This window comes from Dichomitus squalens, assembly GCF_000275845.1.
Source record: "Dichomitus squalens LYAD-421 SS1 unplaced genomic scaffold DICSQscaffold_1, whole genome shotgun sequence".
Lineage (NCBI taxonomy): Eukaryota > Fungi > Basidiomycota > Agaricomycetes > Polyporales > Polyporaceae > Dichomitus > Dichomitus squalens.
In genome coordinates this window covers 2,673,107-2,693,317 of record NW_006766883.1, presented here as the reverse complement: position 1 = coordinate 2,693,317, position 20,211 = coordinate 2,673,107, and the positions used below count along the sequence as shown (strand labels likewise).

At 55.9% G+C, this 20,211-nt stretch overlaps 8 protein-coding genes across 8 annotated transcripts; 3 read left to right on the top strand and 5 right to left on the bottom strand.

Annotated features, from left to right (window-relative positions):
- Window positions 1–129: 129 nt before the first annotated feature.
- On the top strand, window positions 130–3,641 carry DICSQDRAFT_165123 (uncharacterized protein; the record flags this gene model as incomplete). Its single annotated transcript, XM_007360635.1, has 8 exons — window positions 130–798; window positions 859–928; window positions 989–1,560; window positions 1,618–2,297; window positions 2,456–2,656; window positions 2,972–3,101; window positions 3,163–3,212; window positions 3,275–3,641. The coding sequence occupies 8 exons, from the start codon at window positions 130–132 to the stop codon at window positions 3,639–3,641; spliced, it is 2,739 nt and encodes a 912-aa protein (XP_007360697.1).
- Window positions 3,642–3,713: 72 nt separating this feature from the next.
- DICSQDRAFT_158766 (CDF manganese transporter) lies at window positions 3,714–5,830 on the bottom strand (the record flags this gene model as incomplete). The annotated part of the gene is made up of 14 exons (XM_007360634.1): window positions 3,714–3,834; window positions 3,901–4,053; window positions 4,117–4,125; window positions 4,218–4,379; window positions 4,433–4,458; window positions 4,520–4,558; window positions 4,611–4,718; window positions 4,782–4,903; window positions 4,957–4,963; window positions 5,028–5,204; window positions 5,258–5,315; window positions 5,367–5,444; window positions 5,509–5,688; window positions 5,744–5,830. The coding sequence occupies 14 exons, from the start codon at window positions 5,828–5,830 to the stop codon at window positions 3,811–3,813; spliced, it is 1,230 nt and encodes a 409-aa protein (XP_007360696.1). The 3' UTR covers window positions 3,714–3,810.
- Window positions 5,831–7,061: 1,231 nt separating this feature from the next.
- On the bottom strand, window positions 7,062–9,278 carry DICSQDRAFT_45631 (natural resistance-associated macrophage protein; the record flags this gene model as incomplete). Its single annotated transcript, XM_007359715.1, has 10 exons — window positions 7,062–7,175; window positions 7,230–7,505; window positions 7,566–7,678; window positions 7,738–7,844; window positions 7,913–8,249; window positions 8,313–8,433; window positions 8,503–8,789; window positions 8,861–8,897; window positions 8,949–9,045; window positions 9,097–9,278. The coding sequence occupies 10 exons, from the start codon at window positions 9,276–9,278 to the stop codon at window positions 7,062–7,064; spliced, it is 1,671 nt and encodes a 556-aa protein (XP_007359777.1).
- Window positions 9,279–10,342: 1,064 nt separating this feature from the next.
- DICSQDRAFT_96586 (CDF-like metal transporter) lies at window positions 10,343–12,377 on the bottom strand (the record flags this gene model as incomplete). Its single annotated transcript, XM_007360633.1, has 12 exons — window positions 10,343–10,589; window positions 10,670–10,831; window positions 10,910–11,071; window positions 11,141–11,166; window positions 11,227–11,265; window positions 11,332–11,439; window positions 11,490–11,611; window positions 11,661–11,667; window positions 11,727–11,903; window positions 11,951–12,008; window positions 12,068–12,145; window positions 12,204–12,377. 12 exons carry the CDS (start codon window positions 12,375–12,377, stop codon window positions 10,569–10,571), a joined length of 1,134 nt encoding a protein of 377 aa, XP_007360695.1. The 3' UTR covers window positions 10,343–10,568.
- A 1,811-nt stretch (window positions 12,378–14,188) lies between these two features.
- Window positions 14,189–15,265, top strand: DICSQDRAFT_165119 (uncharacterized protein; the record flags this gene model as incomplete). Its single annotated transcript, XM_007360632.1, has 2 exons — window positions 14,189–14,405; window positions 14,457–15,265. The coding sequence occupies 2 exons, from the start codon at window positions 14,189–14,191 to the stop codon at window positions 15,263–15,265; spliced, it is 1,026 nt and encodes a 341-aa protein (XP_007360694.1).
- Window positions 15,266–15,596: 331 nt separating this feature from the next.
- DICSQDRAFT_151595 (phosphatases II) lies at window positions 15,597–17,040 on the bottom strand (the record flags this gene model as incomplete). The annotated part of the gene is made up of 1 exon (XM_007360631.1): window positions 15,597–17,040. One exon carries the CDS (start codon window positions 17,038–17,040, stop codon window positions 15,826–15,828), a length of 1,215 nt encoding a protein of 404 aa, XP_007360693.1. The 3' UTR covers window positions 15,597–15,825.
- A 244-nt stretch (window positions 17,041–17,284) lies between these two features.
- Window positions 17,285–17,980, top strand: DICSQDRAFT_131567 (uncharacterized protein). Its single transcript, XM_007360630.1, has 3 exons — window positions 17,285–17,389; window positions 17,452–17,533; window positions 17,595–17,980. Exons 1-3 carry the CDS (start codon window positions 17,343–17,345, stop codon window positions 17,910–17,912), a joined length of 447 nt encoding a protein of 148 aa, XP_007360692.1. The 5' UTR covers window positions 17,285–17,342; the 3' UTR covers window positions 17,913–17,980.
- Window positions 17,981–18,383: 403 nt separating this feature from the next.
- DICSQDRAFT_142844 (uncharacterized protein) lies at window positions 18,384–18,804 on the bottom strand (the record flags this gene model as incomplete). The annotated part of the gene is made up of 2 exons (XM_007360629.1): window positions 18,384–18,428; window positions 18,493–18,804. 2 exons carry the CDS (start codon window positions 18,802–18,804, stop codon window positions 18,384–18,386), a joined length of 357 nt encoding a protein of 118 aa, XP_007360691.1.
- Window positions 18,805–20,211: the final 1,407 nt, after the last annotated feature.

Below are 20,211 nucleotides of genomic sequence, written 5' to 3'. Positions count from 1 at the left end.
GAAACTCGAGAGCCGCATCTCTCCTCCGGTCCACCGCGAATCTTTGCTCTTTGTCCCCATTCATCCCACTGTGTGGTGTGGTCCCTCAATCGAGCATCCCTATGCGCACATCAGTCGAATACGCACACCATGCCAGGGCAAAAGCGCCGCCTGTCACACGACTCTCCACCAAAACGCACAAAGAGACTTGCCACCGCCCCGACCGCCCTCAACGATGAAGACGAAGACTCGCTCGAGGCTATTCTCGCGCTGATCAAAGCTCACGAGGAGAGCGAGGCTCTCGCCCGAAACCTTCAGGATGAATGGAACGGCGGTAGTATTGACATGGACACCTCTGGACCATCCTCCTCTCGTCCGCGTTCGAGCTCGAGCCGCGATCCCAACAGCAGTACGGAGCGCTCTCCTTTATCCCCTGATCACGCAGATGTCATAGACGCCTCATATGGCGACTCTTGCCATGACGAACGCGTCCCGGTTCCTGAAGACGACGAATCCATGGCGCGTCGCCTTGCCAAAGAGTGGGAGATCGAGGACTCTGTCCGATTCAATGATCTCCCGCGCCCGCCCCCGACGTCTGCGTCGTCCGTTCGGCGGATCAAACACAAAGCACAGCGCGTGCGGGTCAACTCCCCGGAGGGCTCTCAATGTGATTTGACAACGATCGACGACAAGGACGACGCCACTATCACCAACGAAAAGCTACCGGCCGTCGCACAGCTTGAGCAATGCAGAGACTTTTTCACAGGCGAAAAGACCTGCTCGTCGTGTCGGTCGACGCTTCCCTCCCCTCGCGGGCATGTAAATGAGCTTATTTGCTGCAGCTCACACATCTTCCAAATCATCTGACCACGCTTCTAGGTTACATTTTCTCAGCACATAATGGCACCCCCGAGCCTCCTCCGCCTCCTGCACGCCCCGTGCAAGTCCTGTAAGATAACCCACTGCCGCGGGTGCATGGCACCCCTCTCCTGCGCTCCCACCTGCAAAGGTGATAGCCCGGAATGCGCCGTCCAGACGTGTTGCACCAACGTGCGCGTTCTAGCCTTATTCGAAGCCCTTGGAGGCTTCGACAGGTTGTACCTAGTGGAGCGCGAGACTTCCGACCAGCGGGCGCGCGAGATAGCTGCTCGAGCCAAGAAGGCTCAGATGGGCAGCGTCGGCCCCGGGGGCACGGGATACGGCACGGACCCGTCATACGGACACCAGTACCCACATATTGCGACAGCGAAGCGCGTCAGGCGCGGCGGACGCTCCCCTGCCGCGTCGAAGTCGAGCGGGGAACCCGCACTCGCCCTGGTGCAATCATTCGATGAGATCATCGTGCGCGCACTCAACACTATCACAGGGTTCCTCCCCGCCCCGTATGCGGAAGACCCGCAAATATACGACCTTCTACCCCACCAGGCGGTCGGAGGGCTGCTTGCGCTATCGCAGCTACCGGCCTTGTTGGGGTATTTGCTCCGGAACGACTCGGTGACGGACTGGATCACGCGCATAGACATTTATCATGCTATGCTCCGCCTGCTGAGACGGATGGCGGACTGTGAGCTCACTCTAGAAGTACCCTTCGAATTCTATATTTGCAGTCAACTGCCCTCTAAAAGGAGTGCATAACAGGTGCTCGTCGGCGAGCGGTGGGAGATGTCCAAGAGCTGTGGGCTTGAAGACTGGATGTGGGACGAAGACAGCATCGTTTGGGAGCGCAACACGGACACGGGCGCATATGTCCGCGCACCGCCGCTCTACGTGCACTTCAAGAAGCTCACGCGGCAATGCGAGGCGTTCCTCGCTGGGGCGTCGAGCATGCTGGAGTCCGCAGGAGCCGAAGAGGATAGCGACGTCGCGGAGACAGCTGTGATGGCCACTTTGCTGTGCGGCGACATCATCGCGGCAAGGGACGACATCGAACGAGCTATGGCCGTAATGGGCAAGAATCCCCCATCGGCCCTCCATGGACTAGAGCCCAGCGAAGTCCCTAGTGCATCGGAGGCTCCTTCTGGACCCTCGTATTCTAGCAGCAGCAAAAGGCAGGCCGGTACGTCGAAAGACAAGGGCAAGGCGCGCGACTCCTCCATCGACCTCGAACGCAAGTACGCAGCCGAGTGCGAGCGGCTTGCGTTCAAGTACGTCGCACTCTCTGAGGGGGCGTACAATTACGCACCGGAGCTGCAAAAGACCGCGAACGCCACAAGGAACCCGAAGGACCGCTTGCACCTCGTCAAGGAGCTCGCGGTGATGGCGACGAGCCTGCCCCCCGGCGTGTGGGTCCGTGTGGACGAGGTCCGGAACGACGCAATGTAAGTACTCGCTTTGATCCGAAGCCCATTAGCCTTCCTTTGCTCCTTCTCCTCTGTCCTTTGGAATGCCACCCGTTTATGGTCATATCTGTCCACCTCGTCTTCTCTCGATCCCAACAGACCGATTGACTTTATCTGTATCGACCTCCGCTTCACAGCAAAGTTGTGATAGCCGGACCCGCAGGGACGCCGTACGCGGGGGGCCTTTTCGAGTTTGACTGCTTCATCCCACTCGAGTACCCGCACAAGCCCCCGCTGATGCACCTCCGCACGACCGGCGGCGGCTCAGTGCGCTTCAACCCGAACCTGTACAACTCCGGCAAGGTGTGCCTGTCCCTCCTCGGGACATGGCCTGGCCGGTGCGTGCCATTCCGCGGATCTCTGCACCCTTGGGCGACTGGGCTGATTTGCGCTGCTGTTTCATGCTGTGTCGCGCGGATCGTGGATCGTGGCTGTGGTTGACGTTGGTCCGATACCCGCCACCGGCATCGAATCGCCCGGCGGGGATTATGAAGGCCGGAGGAGCAGTGGTCGCCAAAATCGACGCTGCTGCAGGTGCTCGTGTCCGATCCAAAGCATGATCTTGATCGACCTGCCATACTTCAATGAGTGAGTATCTCGGGGCACGTGACGGGTGTTCAGGGTGTGCGTTGGCTGACATCGTGCATGTTCAGGCCGGGATTTGGGAAGGCGAATCCCAGCAACCAGGCGAGCATAGAGTATAACAAGAATATCTGCATGCACACCACGCGTTGGGCCATCGTCGACTGGGTGAAGGACGAGCATAAACACGGTATATGGGCTGTAAGTCGCAGCTTCTTGCGTCATGCGCGAGGCTGGGCTCATGCGACGGTATGATGGATAGGAGGTGATTGCGTCGCACTTCTCTACCCGATACGATACTATCAGGAAATGGTACGCCCACCTTCCCTGTGTCGCTGCGAGGTGTCCCATTCACGTAAGTGTATCGCCTTCAGCATACAAGAGTGGGCGAAGACGCAGCCGAATATCCGCAAGTACTTGACATATACCGGGGGAAATTTATATGGCGGCGCACTTGCCTACAGCCCAATTATCATGCCGCCATCCCTCTTACATGCCGACCCAGAGATATCGTCCTCTGCCATGGCTTTGGGCGGTGTAGCCCCTCCGTACCCTGATGCTTCGTCATCCCATGGGAGCACAGCATCTCTCCTTTCCAGCCACGCAAACCGTGACGGGCGGGGTAAGCAGCCAGCACTAAGCACATCAAAACCCATGGATTTGTTGGAAGAGTTCGACACAGGAGTGAAGAGGGTGCAAAAATGGAAGTTTGGGGAGGCAGAGTCCACGGATCTCGACTAATACAAGTACAACCCTGTCTCTCCGACAGAGTAATTGCCTGAGAAATGCATATGGCTATGGAGCCCTTAATAAGATATCTACCAGGAAACTGAGAATATCATCTGTCAATCTTTGCCCCTGCGTGAGATGGGGATGGTATCATGTTCTCGGAAGACCGCACGATGCAATGCTAATCGCGATATTTGCCATGCTCCTGCAATGGGGGGGGAAAATGTTAGCGAACAGAGCTCGCAGCCGCGGAGGGCGAGGATATACGCACAGGCGCGTGGGACGTCTCATGATCGACGTGCACGAAGGCACGCTCAACGCCTGGGAGCGCTTCTATCTTGTCCTGCAGTTTCTCAGCAACGTCGTGCGCCTTCCACAGGGGCGTGTCCGCGCTCATGACGACGTCCAGCTCAACGAAGTAGTCCTATCCCGAAGTAGCCAGTCAGGCGACGGTTCAATACAGCACGTGTGAAAGTAGGTTACGTACAGGTCCGCTCTGCATGGAGGACGCAGCGAATAGTGACAGGAGGAAACGTCAAGGCCATTGAGTCAGTTGGCACAGACGACGAAGGACAGAGGGAAACTCACGTGGTAGGCTCGCACGGTATCAATTTTCTCGATCTCGTCGCTGAAGGTCACGGCCTTGTAGATGATGAGCTGGATGAACTCATGCGGGGCGGATTTCCCGGCGAGGAGTTCAAATTGCTCATAAATAGTGCTTCCCCAAGAGATAATGACAAAGAGGGCAATCTGGGAGTGCGTTAATAGATCTCGCCCGGGACCGTGCTAAGGGTAATGCGTACGAGCATGGCACCGAGGGGGTCAAGATCTATCATTCAAAAAGTTAGCAAATAGCAAATAACACGGATGTGGGAGGCAGCCAGGCGTACACCAAATGATCTTGCTACCGCCCGCGGACATGATGACACCTGCATGTATGCGTGAGGCCCGCTAAACAAGTACACCAACAGGGACCCATACCGAAACCATTGATCCACAAGTCATTCCTGTGGTCCTCCCACAAGACTTGAACTTGGCTAGATTGCTTGCGCAGGGAATAGCAGTACAAGAAAAGGAGAAGCTTGACGCCTACAGACACGCCAAAGGGTCAATCAAGTCAAGAGAAATACGAGCACGATAGGCTTGGCGTACCCCACGCTGCGGACACCTCGATGAGCGACGCGAGATGAAGCACATTCGTGTCTTCGTCGCTTTCACGGGCAATAATGCTACGCGCGGATTCAATGAAGACGACAATGTTCACGGAACCCATGCTGTAATAATATCAGCGGGGATAGCATGACGGCTCCGAAAGTGGATTACGTACAGAAAACCTGCGCATTAAGAGACGTTGAGCACGCGAGCATAACCAGTACTGTGGAACCAACCACCACTGACCGTAGAGAATGTTACCAATCGTCTCGAGGCGGGCGCCGCCCACAGGCCACTTGTTCTTATCCATGTGAGCGGCCTTGTGGTGAAGCCAGAATAGCAACATGTTGCTACTCATGTCGAAGACGGCATCGATACCGGTGGAGAGAAGAGACAAAGATTCGGAAGCGATGGCAGCGTACACTGTAAGACGTTATCACGTCAGATGCCGTCTGAGAAGAGAAGGATTCTCGTACTTTGCAGAACGCAAAGGAAGATGTTGGCAAGCAGACTCGCCCAGATAGCGATTCGAACCTGGGCAACGGTAAGGCGAATGCAGAAGGCTTTAGAACGCGCACAGCTTACCTGTGCTTGCGAAGAGCCTTGCTCCTGCTTCGCGTCTTCCGTGTGTTCCTCCATCGGCTTGAGGAGAGATGCGATGAGCTGTAACGCATGAGAACACAACGTCAACTCAAATGGCGAGGAATAGATATTAATAACCGCGCACATCATTCTGCTTCTCGTAGAACTTGCTAACTGCTCGACCTGACCTAGCCTTCTTGAGGGTGCCAAGGTCTTCAGGCGTCTTGTATCCGTCACGTAACGAGTAGGGATCGGCATGTTCGCTGGGTACGGTCGAGCGCGAACCCCGTTCTACGTCTCTGCCTTTGCCATCGGTGCCAGAGCTCTGTTCCCAGATGAGATCTCCTGCTGACGCCCATGACCTGCAGCTCCGAGCTTACCGAGGAACTTGGACGACCGGGGGTCGAAGGACCTGAACGCGACGCGAGGTAGTCGAGGTCGTCCTGATTGAAGTCTACGCCGCTCATGTTCTGCAGCCATATTGTCAGTACCCGTCCAAAAACAGCGTGGGGAGTCAGAAAGGGAGTCGTGGTGGACGAGGACAACGTGGGACCAGGCGAGCGGTAGCCTTCGACCCACCTCCAAATCTGTGATCCACTGTCTCGGGTTACCCAAATAGGAAGGCCGTGAGGACAATGAGCGGCGCCGCCTTCAACGACGACGACAACGACCCTCACCACAGCACTGAGCTCAAGCACTACGATGAGAGAAGACAGTGTCTAGGTTGAGAGGTAGGGAGCCGAGCTGAGGCAACACAAATAGGTGTCTTTGTCTTTATGCCACGCTCTGGGTACCCCAACAGCGGATATCAAACGGAGAACTCTCCAACCCCGTGGACTGGGCAGGTTACCTCTCGACTGGAGACCCTGAACACACATCCTATGCGACCGCATCGTCGGAGACATCTCCGATAACCGACCTGTCGATGCCCCAGACTCCCCGCGAAGTCTCGGGTAGCCCATTGTGAGCACACCGCAGCCCTTTCGTAATGCTTCGCTTACGTCCATCGGTTACAGGATGCATGTGCCGGCGGACGTTCTTTCTCTGGATCTTCTCCGTTGATACTTGACGTGCGACTCAAGACTTTCCCCATCCGCTATTGAGTCGACGGGATTTCAACCAAGCGCAAGACTCCGCTACCTTTCTCGAAATGTCTGCAAGACATATACCTCTGCCCAGAACTAACGTACACAGCTGCCGAGTTCAACGCTTCATCATCACGCGCTTGACAGTCCTCGTTGAGACTGGGGTTCTTATAACGTTTCTCGTCGCATATGATCGCCTACCACACGGGTTGCCTCTTCTCTGCTCCATTCGCTGGCGATTGCGTTTAGACGTCGCATACCGCCGGCGTCCCCGAGGCTTTCGATGCGACGGCTGGCTACTGACGTTTCGGGGACGAACCGCGCTTGAGGTGAACTTCTTGCTCTATATCGAAAGCGTCGCTCCCAGGGCTTGCTTCGGATTTCGTTAGGTACGGCACACGACTGCATCAGATGACTGCCAGGTTTCATGAATTTGTTACACGGAGGCGACAGACCATATAGAAATGATACAAGGGCGATGCGGTAGAACGAGGCAAGAAAGCCGGGAAGATGAACCGTATAGTAATACATCAATGAGAGAACTTCTGCGATACGAACGAGCGACGTTTCTAAATGTCCTTGGCACACACGACCAGCGCGCTACTGCTTTTGGCTACTCTTGGCCCATGGCGAGACCGACGATGGCGTACACGTTCGCCGCAACGATAATGACCCAAATCACCGCTCCGATGGCTATCGTGATTTTCCCGTTCGAGAAGTCAACGCCCTTTGCCGAACCACGCTCGAGATCCTGAACGGTCTCGGTAATAGTCTCCACCACAAGATCCTCCGTCTTACTCTCCTTATGCGTATCGTCGGAAAGTTCTTCTGATGACGCGCTTGAAGTTGAGGTGCACTCCGCATTGTCGTAGACCGTCATGACTCGCTTTGACGACGTGAGCAAGATCAGGGGGAGAGTCACGAAGGGCAGCACGATCGATAGCACAACCTGAGACGCGACGAGCAGCGTCGCGATGCCGGGGCGACCCACAGCAACGGCGACCACCAAGGACGGAATCAACCCGAAGCAACGGGTGAGAAGGCGCGTTAGGACGGGCTGAAATATCGCACCAATTAGCTGCCGCGCATATAAATCAATTCCAGTCGGGGAACTTACAGATGTGGTCCAATGGATGAAGCCCTCGGACACAATTTGCGCAGCCAAAGTTGCGACAATTGAGGAGCTCTGGCCGGATGCTAGGAGCGCCAGTGCAAACAAAGTTGCGGCAGCTATACACCAGCATCAGTGAGCGACTGCCGGGACTACATGAAGCGGATGCAATACTCACCAACACCGAGACGATCACGAATCAGGTCGTATGCGTCGAAAAGATCAGCAGGACCCGTTGACCCCCCGCCATTGACGAAGAACACGGCACCAGCCAGGATCAGGATCCTACAACCCGGGATTGCGTGGTCAGGTGGAGGCGGACGAGACATGTCGAGGTCGAATGTCGGACTCACAAAGCATTGATTACCACAGCGAGGCCTAGAAGGCTGATGACCATGTCGACGATTCCATGGGACAAGTGCTGCCGGATGAACGAAAGTGGATGGTTGGTCCAGTCAGCGTGCGACTTGGGTTCGTCTGGCCTCTCCTCGATCCTTTTGACCTGAAAGGTAATCCGTAATGCCTTCACGAAGTTTTTGGCCATCGTGCGAGCGTTTCGCACAGAGACAGACGTTTCGGTGCCCAGTGTGGAGTTCTCCGCCGGCGATGAATGGACCCGGTCCTGAGTGGCGAGAGCCGAGCCCAAGAATAGGCTGTGAGGCATTACAGTCGCTCCGATTATTCCTATCGCTGTAATTCGTAGGAACGTCAGTTATTCTATCCGAGAGCACGATGTCCGTGAGAGGCGCGCACAAGTGTAGAGACCGTCTGACCGAAAGACCGTCTTCGACGGGAGGAAACCGTCAAAAGCGTCACCCCAGTTGATCTGCGTCTTCGAGATAATGACAGCCATGCAGATGAGGACGATGAAGACCTGAGAACAGATTCACGTAACGATCAGCCTGAAGTCAAGACTCGGCAAAATGGACGGCGCTTCACTCACCAGTGCGGCAATGCCCAATTCAAACGCTCGTACGGGCTGCCCGCCGATCGGGTTGCGCATCGCAAGCAGGAGAAGGACGTCGGCGGTCGTAATGAGCACACCGGCCCAGATCTCGAGCTTCGGGAAGAGCATGACAAGCGCCATCGCAGAGCCGAGGAGTTCTGCGAGGTCCGTACTGATGATGGCGATCTCGGAGAGCGCATAGAGCGGGTACAGTACACACCAACGCCATAGCAAAGTGTGGCGCGGACGATCGTGCAGAAGCAGTCGGCAGTGCGAGGCAAGGTCTGTGCGGGACGGAGTCAAGCTTGTAAGATGAATTTGCCGCCAATCGGACCGGAAACAAAATTACGCGCACCTAGACCAGTCACACACCCTAGCCGAGATGCGAGCACCTGATATGCATTTAGGTAACTCGTCGTCGACGTCAGAGGAATCTAGCATACCTGCATGTAGACAGCAAAGAGGCCGGCGAGAAGGACAACGAAAAGGAGCTTGTAGCCGAATTGTGAACCTGCCTGCAGGTCCACACCCCAGTTTCCACTATTGGCAGGTGAGAATGCCATTCTGGTGTTCGTAGGAGATAAGACTTACGGGTCGAAGTACGCGACAGCGCACACGATCCCGACACCTGTGTGCTTCAGCAAATGCGTGCCGACAGCACGAAGAGCCGTCGACACGCTAGGGAACGTCCATCGAGAAGGAGCTTGCGAGGGTGATGTCTTCGTAGCAAGCTCGCTGGAAGTGCTGGAGCAGGAGGGAGCGGGAGGGAGCATCGAAGTTGTACAGAAGTTATGGCTGAACTCCAAGGTTTCCTTCAGAGCTTGACCCGGGCTATATATCCACCAACTCTATGCCCCACTCAAGCGACGCAAGTCAAGAACTTGTATGCATCGTGAAGCATGATCAGAATGCTTATGCAGCCGAGTACCGAGTACCCTCTGGCTGGAAACGTTACCAAGTAGCAATCCGGAATACGAGGCCCGTTTCCGTTGGAGTGGATCCTGCCCAAGGTAGTGGAACTGTTCAGTCGTGTGCCGGCAGACTGGCGAAAAGCCTCCATATGCGACGAGAGCGAGAAGGTTTTGACTGGCCGGCACGAATGTGGAGTGTCTGGAGGGCGCTAGCCATGCGATCCGAAACCCTTAAGCTTGATCGCCGTCTGGTAAGCGTCCAGGATTAACGATAACCTTCACCAAACTTACTGAGCAACCTTACCCCCTGGTCCTCAGTGAGGTAGATTCCGGCCAATTCCCCGAAAAGTCCCAAAGACTGACTGTTTTGAGAAGAACGCGGAGGATATGATAACCGTCGCGAATGTGTTGTCAAGATGCAGATGCAGAGTTTCGGTGACAATCGACAGTCTTCTTCTCTGTCCGCAGCAGCGGGATTGTGCATAGAAAGGGCCTGCTGAAGCGTTTGGAAGCGAGACATCCGACGAGCCCGGTGGAGTGTCACCATGAGCCCCCGCTCGAAGCTGAGAAGCGCCTCGCCCGCGCTTCGCGAGAACGTCGCGTACAATATGGGGGGCTGATGTGCGCTACCATTGCCGTCAGCACCCCGAAGTCTCTCATGAGCACGACAAGGGAGGCGGGGCTTACCCACGGATGTGCCATAATATGCCGTATGCTAAGTCGGTGTCGGACGACAGCGCTTATTTGAAGAACTGGTCGACGAAGGCGAGATTGTCACAGGAACCCAGCTGCGGCGCGATTGGGCCATTATCAGTACGGTCCTCAATTCTCCTCCCGCATTCAATGTCAAGCACGTCTCCTTCCATTCCAGACTCATGCTGATGAGATTGAGGAAGGCACCCTCGCACCGAGATCATTGCATCCGGCCGACTGCCGCTGACGAAAGTGCAGAGCAGTGAGTGTTTGTCGTAACACAAGTAGATCGTACGCTCTATTTCATTATCATAATCGTAATTTCGCAATTTCAGAATCTTCACTATAGTCTCTGTTAGAACAGTTCTTCTCTCTTAGTCGTGTCCTTGTCGTTGAATGTTGACAGCATTGCGAGAGTATCGGTATGTCGCGTGAGCTGCGGGATCCGCGAGCCGTGAGTTACATGAACTTGCGATGTTCCTACGCATCGGCGAACCGGCGGTACATCCCAGAGAATCAATATAAGCAAAAAAGGCAAGCGAAAAGAAGACAACACGTACGGGAGTGTGGGTTGCCTCGTGGTCGACATGTACGAACGCACGGCCCACGTTCGGCAGGACCTCAATCTTGTCCTGAAGACTCTGACTGACGTCGTGTGCCTTCCAGAGCGGCGTGTTCGCGTCCATCACCACGTCCACTTCCACGTAATAATCAGGTCCACTCTGAGGAAGTTTCAAGGAAGATGTAGACGTCAGCAACCTGTCGACGCCCGCCAGAGGGAGCCGAGAAGGACAACCCACATGATATGCTCGTACAGTATCAACCTTCTCAATCTCGTCACTGAATGTCATGGTCTTGTAGATAAGAAGCTGAATGAAGTCGTGTGGCGCCGACTTTCCGGCGAGCAAACAGAATTGGCGGTATACAGTGCGCGACCACGCAATAATGACCCCGGCGGCGATCTAGGACGCGCAAGTAAATTAGGGCTGATTCGGTACGCACACCGTGCTCATCTGATCTAGAAAACCTACGATGATGGCTCCCATCGGGTCAAGGTCTGGACAGAGGAAGCATTAGCCGAGTCTGCCTTATGGGACCAGCAAAAACCAGCACTCACACCACCTGAGCTTACTCCCACCCGCGGACATGAGCAGACCTGTGGTTCCCCCATCATTGTGAGTCCTCTCCCTTCCTCATTCCCTCTGCCGTGCGAGGCACTCACCGAAGCCATTGATGAACAGGTCGTTGCGGTGGTCCTCCCACAGCATGCGGACCTGACTGGACGAGTTTCGGTACCCGAAGCAGTACAAGAATAGCAGAAACTTCACGCCTACAAACTTCGTCAGCCAATGAGAGGGCTCAAGGCGAGTACTCGCTCACCCAACGCTGCTCCGACGGCGATCAGAGACGGGACGTGGAGGGTGTTGGTGTCGTCGGTTCCGTTATGTGTGATGAGGGTCCGCGCAGACTCGACGATGACGACCAAGTTCACAGATCCCATCCTTCAAACGTTCTTAGTATGTTCAGCCAAGAGCATCACAAGCAACGTACAAGAAGCCTAAGTGAAAAAGGTGGGTCAGCACGAACACGCGGACGGGCGCTTGAGACGCTGCTCACCATAAACGATGTTCCCGATGGTCTCAAGGCGAGCACCACCGACGGGCCACTTGTTCATGTCGAGGGCGTCGGCTTTCTTATGGAGCCAGAACAGCAGGACGTTGCTCCCGATATCGAAAACCGAATCGATACCGGTCGCCAGAAGCGACAACGACAGCGACGAGATCGCCGCATACACTGCGCGGGGTCAATAGTGCTCCCAAAGGAGCAGCTGCTGTGCTTACTCTGGAGTACGCAGAGGCTGAGGTTGGCAATGAGGCTTGCCCATACGGCTATCTTGACCTGTATAACGCGAGATGAGTGCTGCGGATTGACGAGGAAGTTAACACCGCCCCGCGTACTGGTAAACGAGCGGCTTCCTCCTCGACCCTTGCGTCGTTGGTGTGGTCTTCCATGGTCTTGAGGAGGTCTTCGATGAGCTATTTCGGGGCAACGTCAGATACACGTCCGAAGCGTAATGTCGAGGACGCCACAAACACTGTTCTGCCGCTTATGGTAGTCTTCGAGGGACTTGCCCTTCTTACGCCTGCGCAATTCCGACAGTTCTTCATCCGTCTTGTATGCGCTGCGGAACTTGAAGGGGTCTGAGACGGGTTGGGGCACAGATGCCCTCTCGACATTGTCGAGGTGTTGCAGAAGATCGGGTACCATTGTCTCGGTATGCTATAGGCGGTTCCGTCACTGTGGTCAACCCTAAGAAGCGGGCGCTTACTCACCGTAGATGTCGATGCGGACCGCCTAGTGCGCGGCGGCGTCGCCATCTGTGCGTCGTCAGGAGATGACTTGGTGTCTTGCATTGGGCTAGAGGATACAGTGTGGACGGTGTGGCGTATAAGTATATGAGTGTTCGTGGTCAGGAGCTGTGTAGGAGGGATCCGAGGGAGCGGTACAGACAGCGACGGGCACTGGGATCCTCTGTTCTGGGTGCGTCTCCACTGTGTCGGTAAGTAAGCCATCTCACACTGCGATCTCATGGCGCTGCACCATGCGGAATCCGCAACTCACCTACTTACGTCCGATGTTTGACGTGCTCGGCACACTATCCACCTGGATCGATGGTGAGACGAGAGTGGGGGATTGGGGCGCAAGGAGCAAAAAGCAGAGATGCCGTGCTAGCGTCATCAAGTCTGTCCTTGGAGGGCGGACTCTGAACCGGTGGCGCCGCACACGATACCACCCAGCGCATGTCCTCGGCCGTGCGACGAAAGTGCCTCTTCGTGGTCCACTTCACCTCGTCTCTCGTATCCTGCAGTCCCATGATTCGCTGTCGTTGAAGCTCTACGCCGCAGCGAACCAGCGTGGTCTCTCACCCGCAGGCCGTTCTCATCTTATCTGATACCGGCGTTCCCTCGACCATCAGTCCGTCGCACGTGGCGCCCGCTGAACCTCTTCTCACCCCCCACCGCCTAGTGTTCCTCCACTCGAGTACAGCCAGGCCACACCAACGACCATGGTTTCTCAAGATTCTGGTCTCTTTCCCTTGGCCGTCTTTCTCTCTGTTCTTCTGTGAATACGATCCGCTATGTTTGTATCTGTGGCGCGGCATCGTGTCTCAAGCATTTTGCCTCAAACAGCTTCGCGCTCTTGGCATGGTGCATCCTCTCCTCATGCATGGGCCGCTCTATCCTCTCGGCCATGTCCGAGCTCTGGAACATGATTATTCTCGGGGTGCGATCGGGTGGCGGCGGGCACCATGTCAGGCAACGCATGAATGCTGACCATTGGGAGGATGACGAGCTATTCGAGATGGAACACAGGGGACGGGGAAGGACAGGCGTCTTCTGACGTTCCTGGATGTGGTACAGCTCATTCCCTTGTGTCCCCTGCTGTATTGCTGATGCACCTTTACATAGATATTTTAGACTATTGATAGATTACGGATCTAGGCAGTATCAAATGTTGCTCCCTGGGCTATCATATCTAGGCCCGCTAGTTTCATGGTTGTCGTCTATCGCCATGAACGTGTACCATGCTTTTCTCATCTGGACCTACTGATGGGCGTGTTGTTGTTAGTCGACCGGTGACCGCTCACCTACTTCCGCGCGCCTCCTGGCGCTTGTGTTCGGTAACCGGGCTTTCTGGTAGTAGCGTTGCACGCCTGCTTGTAATTAATGTGTTATGCGATGGCTTACACTTGCCCTTCCAGCATGACGGCAATGTCCGAGGCCACGAAGGGGTTTTCGTCACGGCCACGGCCACCGATCGGCGATGCGGTCCCGAGAGTGTCTATCACTGTCAGCCCCGGCCAAATATGGCTGTTCTCCTCGCGCGAGGTTGGTTTTCGATCGTCAGCCGCGCAGAAGCCCGCCAGAATTCAATAAAAGCAAACCTCCTCCGGTCTCTCGCTCCTCACCGCTCTCCTTCTCTGACCATCACGATCTCTCCACGAGACCGCTCGCTGGTTGCTCTTCTTGCGCTTTCGTATTGCTTTCATACATCCACAGCCTATCTGTTCTTTCACCATGAGACTCTCGACGACAAGCTCCTCGCTGTTCCTGGCGGCGCTGGCAATGTCGTCCTCGTCAGCCGCTCTTGCCGCCCCAACCGAGCCAGATGCCGGCGAGCACGCCATGGTCTCGTCGACATCCTCGAGCATGCGCTCGATTGTTATGGCGGGCCGCGCAGAAACTGCTGATGTGCACGTGGGAGATGTTTCGTTCGGCGGAACGAATCATGTCGGTGTGTATGCAATGCCATTTTATACATCCAGCGTGCTCACGCGATGATCAGGAGCAAACGCGCCCCACGTTGAGTTGCATCATGACCGCAGACAATTTGAATCTCTTCTTCCAACGTTGGAAGGACTACCGGTTGTGGGCCCCATCCTCACCCCCCTCATGAACAAGATATTGGCCGCACTTGGACTGCAGCAGAAGGGCGCTACGGGGGCGGAATCGGTGCAGCCGTTGACTGCCCACCAGATGCGCTTGGTCGCACAGGCCATCTCCGATGCGCACGAGCAGATGCAAACCGTCTCTCGCGCCGCTGTGCCTGTAGAGAATCTGGCAGCTCGCGGCACCATTGCCGAGTGGGAAGCCGTGGCAGACCAAGCCTCTTCGGCGTCCGCCTCTGATGCGATGTCGACCATGCAGCGCTCGCAGACAGCCCCCAGCACCCACCCGTCGCTACCCGTCGGCCTACCCATCTCCCTTCCCATCGGCCTACCCATCTCCCCACCCGTCGCCCCTCCCTCCCTCCCCGTCGCACCTCCTTCTCTTCCCTCATCCCTTCCAGTTACTCCTCCTAACCTACCTATCAGCCCCCCTATTTCTCCTTCTATACCCAACGCAGCGGGCAAACTTCCTTCCCTCATCAATCCTAGGGCCGTTCCCCCGATGTTCGTTGGGGTTAAGGCAGTGGACGGGAAGTTCGAGGTCTCTGTAGGGACCGGCCCGGCGACGACTTACACGGAGGACTCCTCGAGCACCACGACCGCAACATGGGACAGTTCTACGACAGCTTCCTCCGAGCCCACCTCAGACTCTACTTCCACGGTCTCTTCTTCGGGTGCCCTCTTCGCTCGCGCTACTTCGGCGTAATAGTTTGAGTTTCGGTGTCTTCTGCCTGCATCACTATTTCACGACCTTACGACTTTACGACCCTTCATTCCCAACATCAGATTGCGGCCTTCTCATACCTTACGCCCCCCCGTTAATGTCCCCCTTGTACCTTCATACCTATGATATAGCCCATGATGTTGCCGTGCCATACCACAATATACCCCATGCAACATCGCCTTGCTCAGGGAGCAGACATCCATCGACAGATCATCAAGAACGTTGTGCCCACAGTTGCAGTTGAGTGCGAAGACTCCGACGGCAGTCGGACTTGACTCCAGTGACACACTTGTGCTAACTGGCAAGAATGAATCGCTTATGTCGTAGGTAATATCGCTATATGCACTGGAGGTTACGAACTACATACTATCCGTTAGTGAGTACATGCGTCAATAGAGTTCGTCAGAGACGTAGCTCTAGGCGAGTAAGCCTCCAAAAAGGTGGCGTGTAGAGAGCTGAGGCTTCCTTATGGCACGGCCTCCAAATTCTCGTAGTCAGTCAAGTAAATCATCGCGAACTCGTGCAGTCCAATCTGTGTCCGTTTAGCTCGCCGAAACGAACGCTGCAATGAGCGCCTCGTAGATCATCACGACCTGATCGTCCCGCTGGACCATCCCCGGCCGTTGCTCCCTTAGGGAGTCAATCTCCTGAACAATCAAATCATCCTTCAGCTCGTCCGGCAACGGGCCGAGTGGTGATTCAGGGAGGGGCGATATCTTCGCCTGACTGCCCTCAGTGCCAGGGGGCGACAAGAAGCCATAGTGTCGCAAGAGCGAGCACAACGCGATGAATGCACCCGTGCGGCCCACGCCCGCCGAGCAATTCGCCACGATCGGCGGGTTGGGATCCAGGTCTGCGATGCCCGTGTAGAGCGAGAGGTCGCGGTTCGCGTCGTCCACAAGCTTCGCGAAGCGCAGGAGGCCCTCGCGGTCCTCGCGCGCAGGCACGCCGTTGTCGGGCCACGACGCATACAGCAGGTGCTGGAAGACCACGGGGTCGCCCACGGGCGCGCGCTCGGGCGAGAGCAGCTGCAGGCGGACGACGCTCTGCACGCAGTGCGCCTCGTCGACGGTCTGCGCACGCACGAGCGTCACCTCGATCGGGTCCGCGCGCCCTTCGCCGGGCTCGATGACCCAGCTCTGGCCCTCGACGGGCGGGAAGTAGATGTGGGCCTTGCGCATGCCGCCCTCGAGGTTCTGTGTGAGCTGCACGACTGTGCGGATGCGCCGCTCGCTGCGCAGATTCCGATTCTCCGTCGCGGAGGCGGGATCGTTAGGGGAGGGTGGGGGCGAGATGCCCTCGACGAGCATGGAGAGGAAGGTGTGCGCGGTCAGCGGGAGCGGTGCCTGCGTAGCAACCCACCATTTGCCGCCCCACAGCTCCCGTACCCAGTCCGCGTTCAGGTAGCGCCCCGCCTCGCAGCCGCTACCACAGGCATGGCTGTCGTCCCCCGGGCAGACGACGACCCGCGTGCGGTCGTAGGGATAGATATCGGCGTAGCGGTTGAGCGGGGCGTAGGCGGGATCCGAGCCGACAGCAATGGAGTAGTGTGCGACGTGTTCGGCGTTGGTCTGCACGGTGGACGCGAGGTGCGCGAGCCAGTGGCGCTTGAGGGGGTGCGACGGGTGCTGGGAGGCAGAGCGGGCGGATCTGCGGGTGCGCTCGCGCTTCGCGAGCGTGCGGAGGACGGCGGTGAGGTGCTCGAGGTTGTGGGAGCGTTCGAGCCAGCCCGGGAGGCCTGGGATTGTTTCTGACATCGCTAGACACCGAGAGCGTGTGCGCACGCAAGCAGATGCTGGGTGTACAGAGGAGAGTTGTGACTACGATGTCATGGTCGAGAGGCCAAGGAGGTTGATACGACGTAGATTTGCACGCGATTCACCCGGGTATGTTACACGTGACATGGAGGCGTCATAGGAAAGTGGATTGCCTCGACGTCGGAACCCACCATAACCCCAACTTCCACTTCTGGCGCACCAGATACACCGAGGAGCAGGAGTGAAGGAACGCTCCGAATTGCACTGGCGGAGCCCTCATTCTATTGGAAACTGCCTGCAGAATGTCTGAGCGCATGGACCCGCTAATTGATGCAAGCACTAAAATCAAGTGCGTTGAAGCCTACATCACCCGTGATCGATTGATCAATACTGACGTGTCTTCGTAAACAGAGTGAGCTCCACACTGGACAAATCGGTAGGGAAAAAATTCCTGACCGATGGCAGTCCAGAGACCTGCTGGACCTCACAACAGGTACGATTCAAATTGTAACCCCCATCATGACTCACGGTTGCAACGCTAATGACATACATAGGGAACACCGCAATACATCCAACTAACGTTTCCGAAGCCAGTTTCACCCAAACGGGTAGAGATCACTTTCCAGGGGGGCTTCGTAGGCACAAGAACACTGATCGAGATATTGGAGAATGGAGAGCAGAAGTGGCGGACGTTAACGCATATATACCCCGAAGACGTGAACAGGAAGCAAGCGTTCGACTTGACCTCAACAGAGGCCGGTATCGCAGATGCGAACGTGGATAGCCTGAAGCTGGTGTTCGAGGAGAGCTCGGACTTTTTCGGGCGGATAACTGTGTACGACCTACAGTTGCTAGGCAGCGTCCTGGTATAGGCAATGAAGGAACAGGAGACTCAAGTGTTGTAGGATAGGACCGTGTGGCTTCATTTCGAGAATCAGGTATGATTCATGTATTCAGCGAAGAGCTGTACACGGTACAAAACCGACGGTTTCTGATACCAGTCAAGGTAGGGACAAGGACAAGACATATACGAGACTAGGCGATCCATGTTACCGGGCACGAAGTATGTTGGTGACAACCATATGGATTAGCGAGCGAAGACCTCATACACCTCACAGCACGACTGCAGCCCTCTCCTTGGTCCTCGGAAGGTATCGTAGTATGACGCAATGCCCCTGAGACGTGCCAGGAGACTTCTCATGCGTTCAGACGACGACAAGATAAGCGGGGGGCGACCGCTTCAAATGTACTACGAGTTATACTCCATCGATGTTGACAGACGACGGCGGAGAGCGTAAATAGCAGACCATGGCCTGAAAGGCATTGGGCGATTGTATTATAACTCAGAAGGGGAGATCCCACCAGTATGACGACTCGGCGTCGCCGTCCTGTACATGCCGATGCACGTCAACGTTCTGACCGCAACACGCCTGACGACTTGGAGAGTCTCACCTCATGGTATCGGAACGTCAACATGCCCTTGTTGTCCAGCGTCGGCATCATCTCACAAAACTTCTCTCTTCCATCGTAACTCCCAGTATTGAAGTCTATCACGACCTCCTCCAATGTCCTGCTGTTCAACAAGACCTTCTCCATCGTATTCCACGGCATCGAGAACAGGCCGTCACGATCCTGGAGCTCTTTGTAGAGCTTCACACGGAACGTGATCCGCTGGAGGGATGGTGGACAGTCGTCTGCGAGCAGCTCTTGATATATGCGAAATCCAAGCTCTTTGCCAAGGCGAATCCCGAGTTCGTTGCGCATATAACATGAGTAGTCGAGGTTGAGGACGAGCGAGACGAGAGCAGTGCAGGAGGAGAAATTGGTCCTTCCCCACAGTCGATTGGAACCTGCAAGGCGAGCCTTTATCACGCGGATACGGCTCCGAATGGTAGTCTTTATGTAGGGTCGACGTACCGTCATAATATTCAAGCAATCGAAGAGGATCAAATCGTAGAAACCTCAGGTTCTGACCCGCCTCCCGCAAGAGCCACCCAACGGCCACTACGATCCCATCCCACGGGCACGAGTCCAATTGCAACGTTAACGTCTGGAGCGGTCCTCCCTTTCTGAGCGACCCGGTCTTGAGTATTGCGCGGTAAACAAGCGGGAGCCACGACAAAGACATTTGATGCATTGTCAGACCATGTATCTCCACCGGGCCTGGGTATACGAAGTCGCGCATAAGCACCTCGGGCTTCACAGTCGAGGTAGGTTCCCACCACTCAGACAACGAGACCACGCCGATCTCAGAGAATAGGCCGAGCACCCTGAGGACGTCAAGGGGTCCATCCCTGTCCTCCTCGAAAACCATAAACTTGATTTCGAGATTGTCAATGGCCGGCCGGGCGGGAAAAGAAGGCACGACGAAGCCGTCCGTGGTCTGACCGACGTCGTTGATTACGAGTTTGCGGAGGAGGGGAAGTTGCTGCACGATACTATGGAGGCGGCGCAAGCTGATCCGCGCTGGCTTCTTGCGTGGATCCGCTAGAGGTGCCTCGGACTGCGCCCAAGGGCGTTGATCCCACCCCAGATAGAGCTCTTGGATGTACTCCGCGGCGTGTCGTGAACCCTTGAGGAATTCGTCGAATGTCGCGAAGGAACCATCCTCGAGGGTCGACCAGACATCCATTTTGCGAAAGAGGTGTCGACGGCTGGCGAGCAACCATGTGCTGCACAACAACGTACAAGACGCGAGTGATGTGAGGTCACCGTCCAAGTGATCTGTGATCGTACAAGCCACATCAAAGGGGATGGTGGAAATCATGGACCACGGCTACGACAGACTCACACAGAGTGGATGACTTTCCTACAGCGCCTTGCATAAGTCCGTGAACGCGCGGATCTTTTTCTCTCCGGCGTCTACCCTACCCGACCTGCCTAAACAGGCCATATCACGGTCACAGGGACTACTCCATGACAGCGCATCACGGCCCCGTTGGTTGACCACACGCGTACCCAGGTAAATCCACAATGTTTTGAAGTATGGATATGCGTGCGGTACTTCCATGTCTGTATTTGAGTGCCCATTGGCCCCCCAGGGGATCCTGTACCCTGATCTAAACAGGAGGTACCATAGTAAAGGTGCAGTCGCATATACATGATCATGCCTGAGTCAGTGCAGTAGCTTCAACGTGTTCTCAACATGTTTCATCAACCATATGCATGTCC

Coding starts and splice junctions, on each gene's coding strand:
- DICSQDRAFT_131567 (XM_007360630.1), top strand. CDS start 17,343: ATGTCTGAGCGCATGGACCCGCTAATTGATGCAAGCACTAAAATCAA. Junction 17,390..17,451: donor GATGCAAGCACTAAAATCAA/GTGCGTTGAAGC, acceptor CTTCGTAAACAG/AGTGAGCTCCACACTGGACA. Junction 17,534..17,594: donor CCTGCTGGACCTCACAACAG/GTACGATTCAAA, acceptor TGACATACATAG/GGAACACCGCAATACATCCA.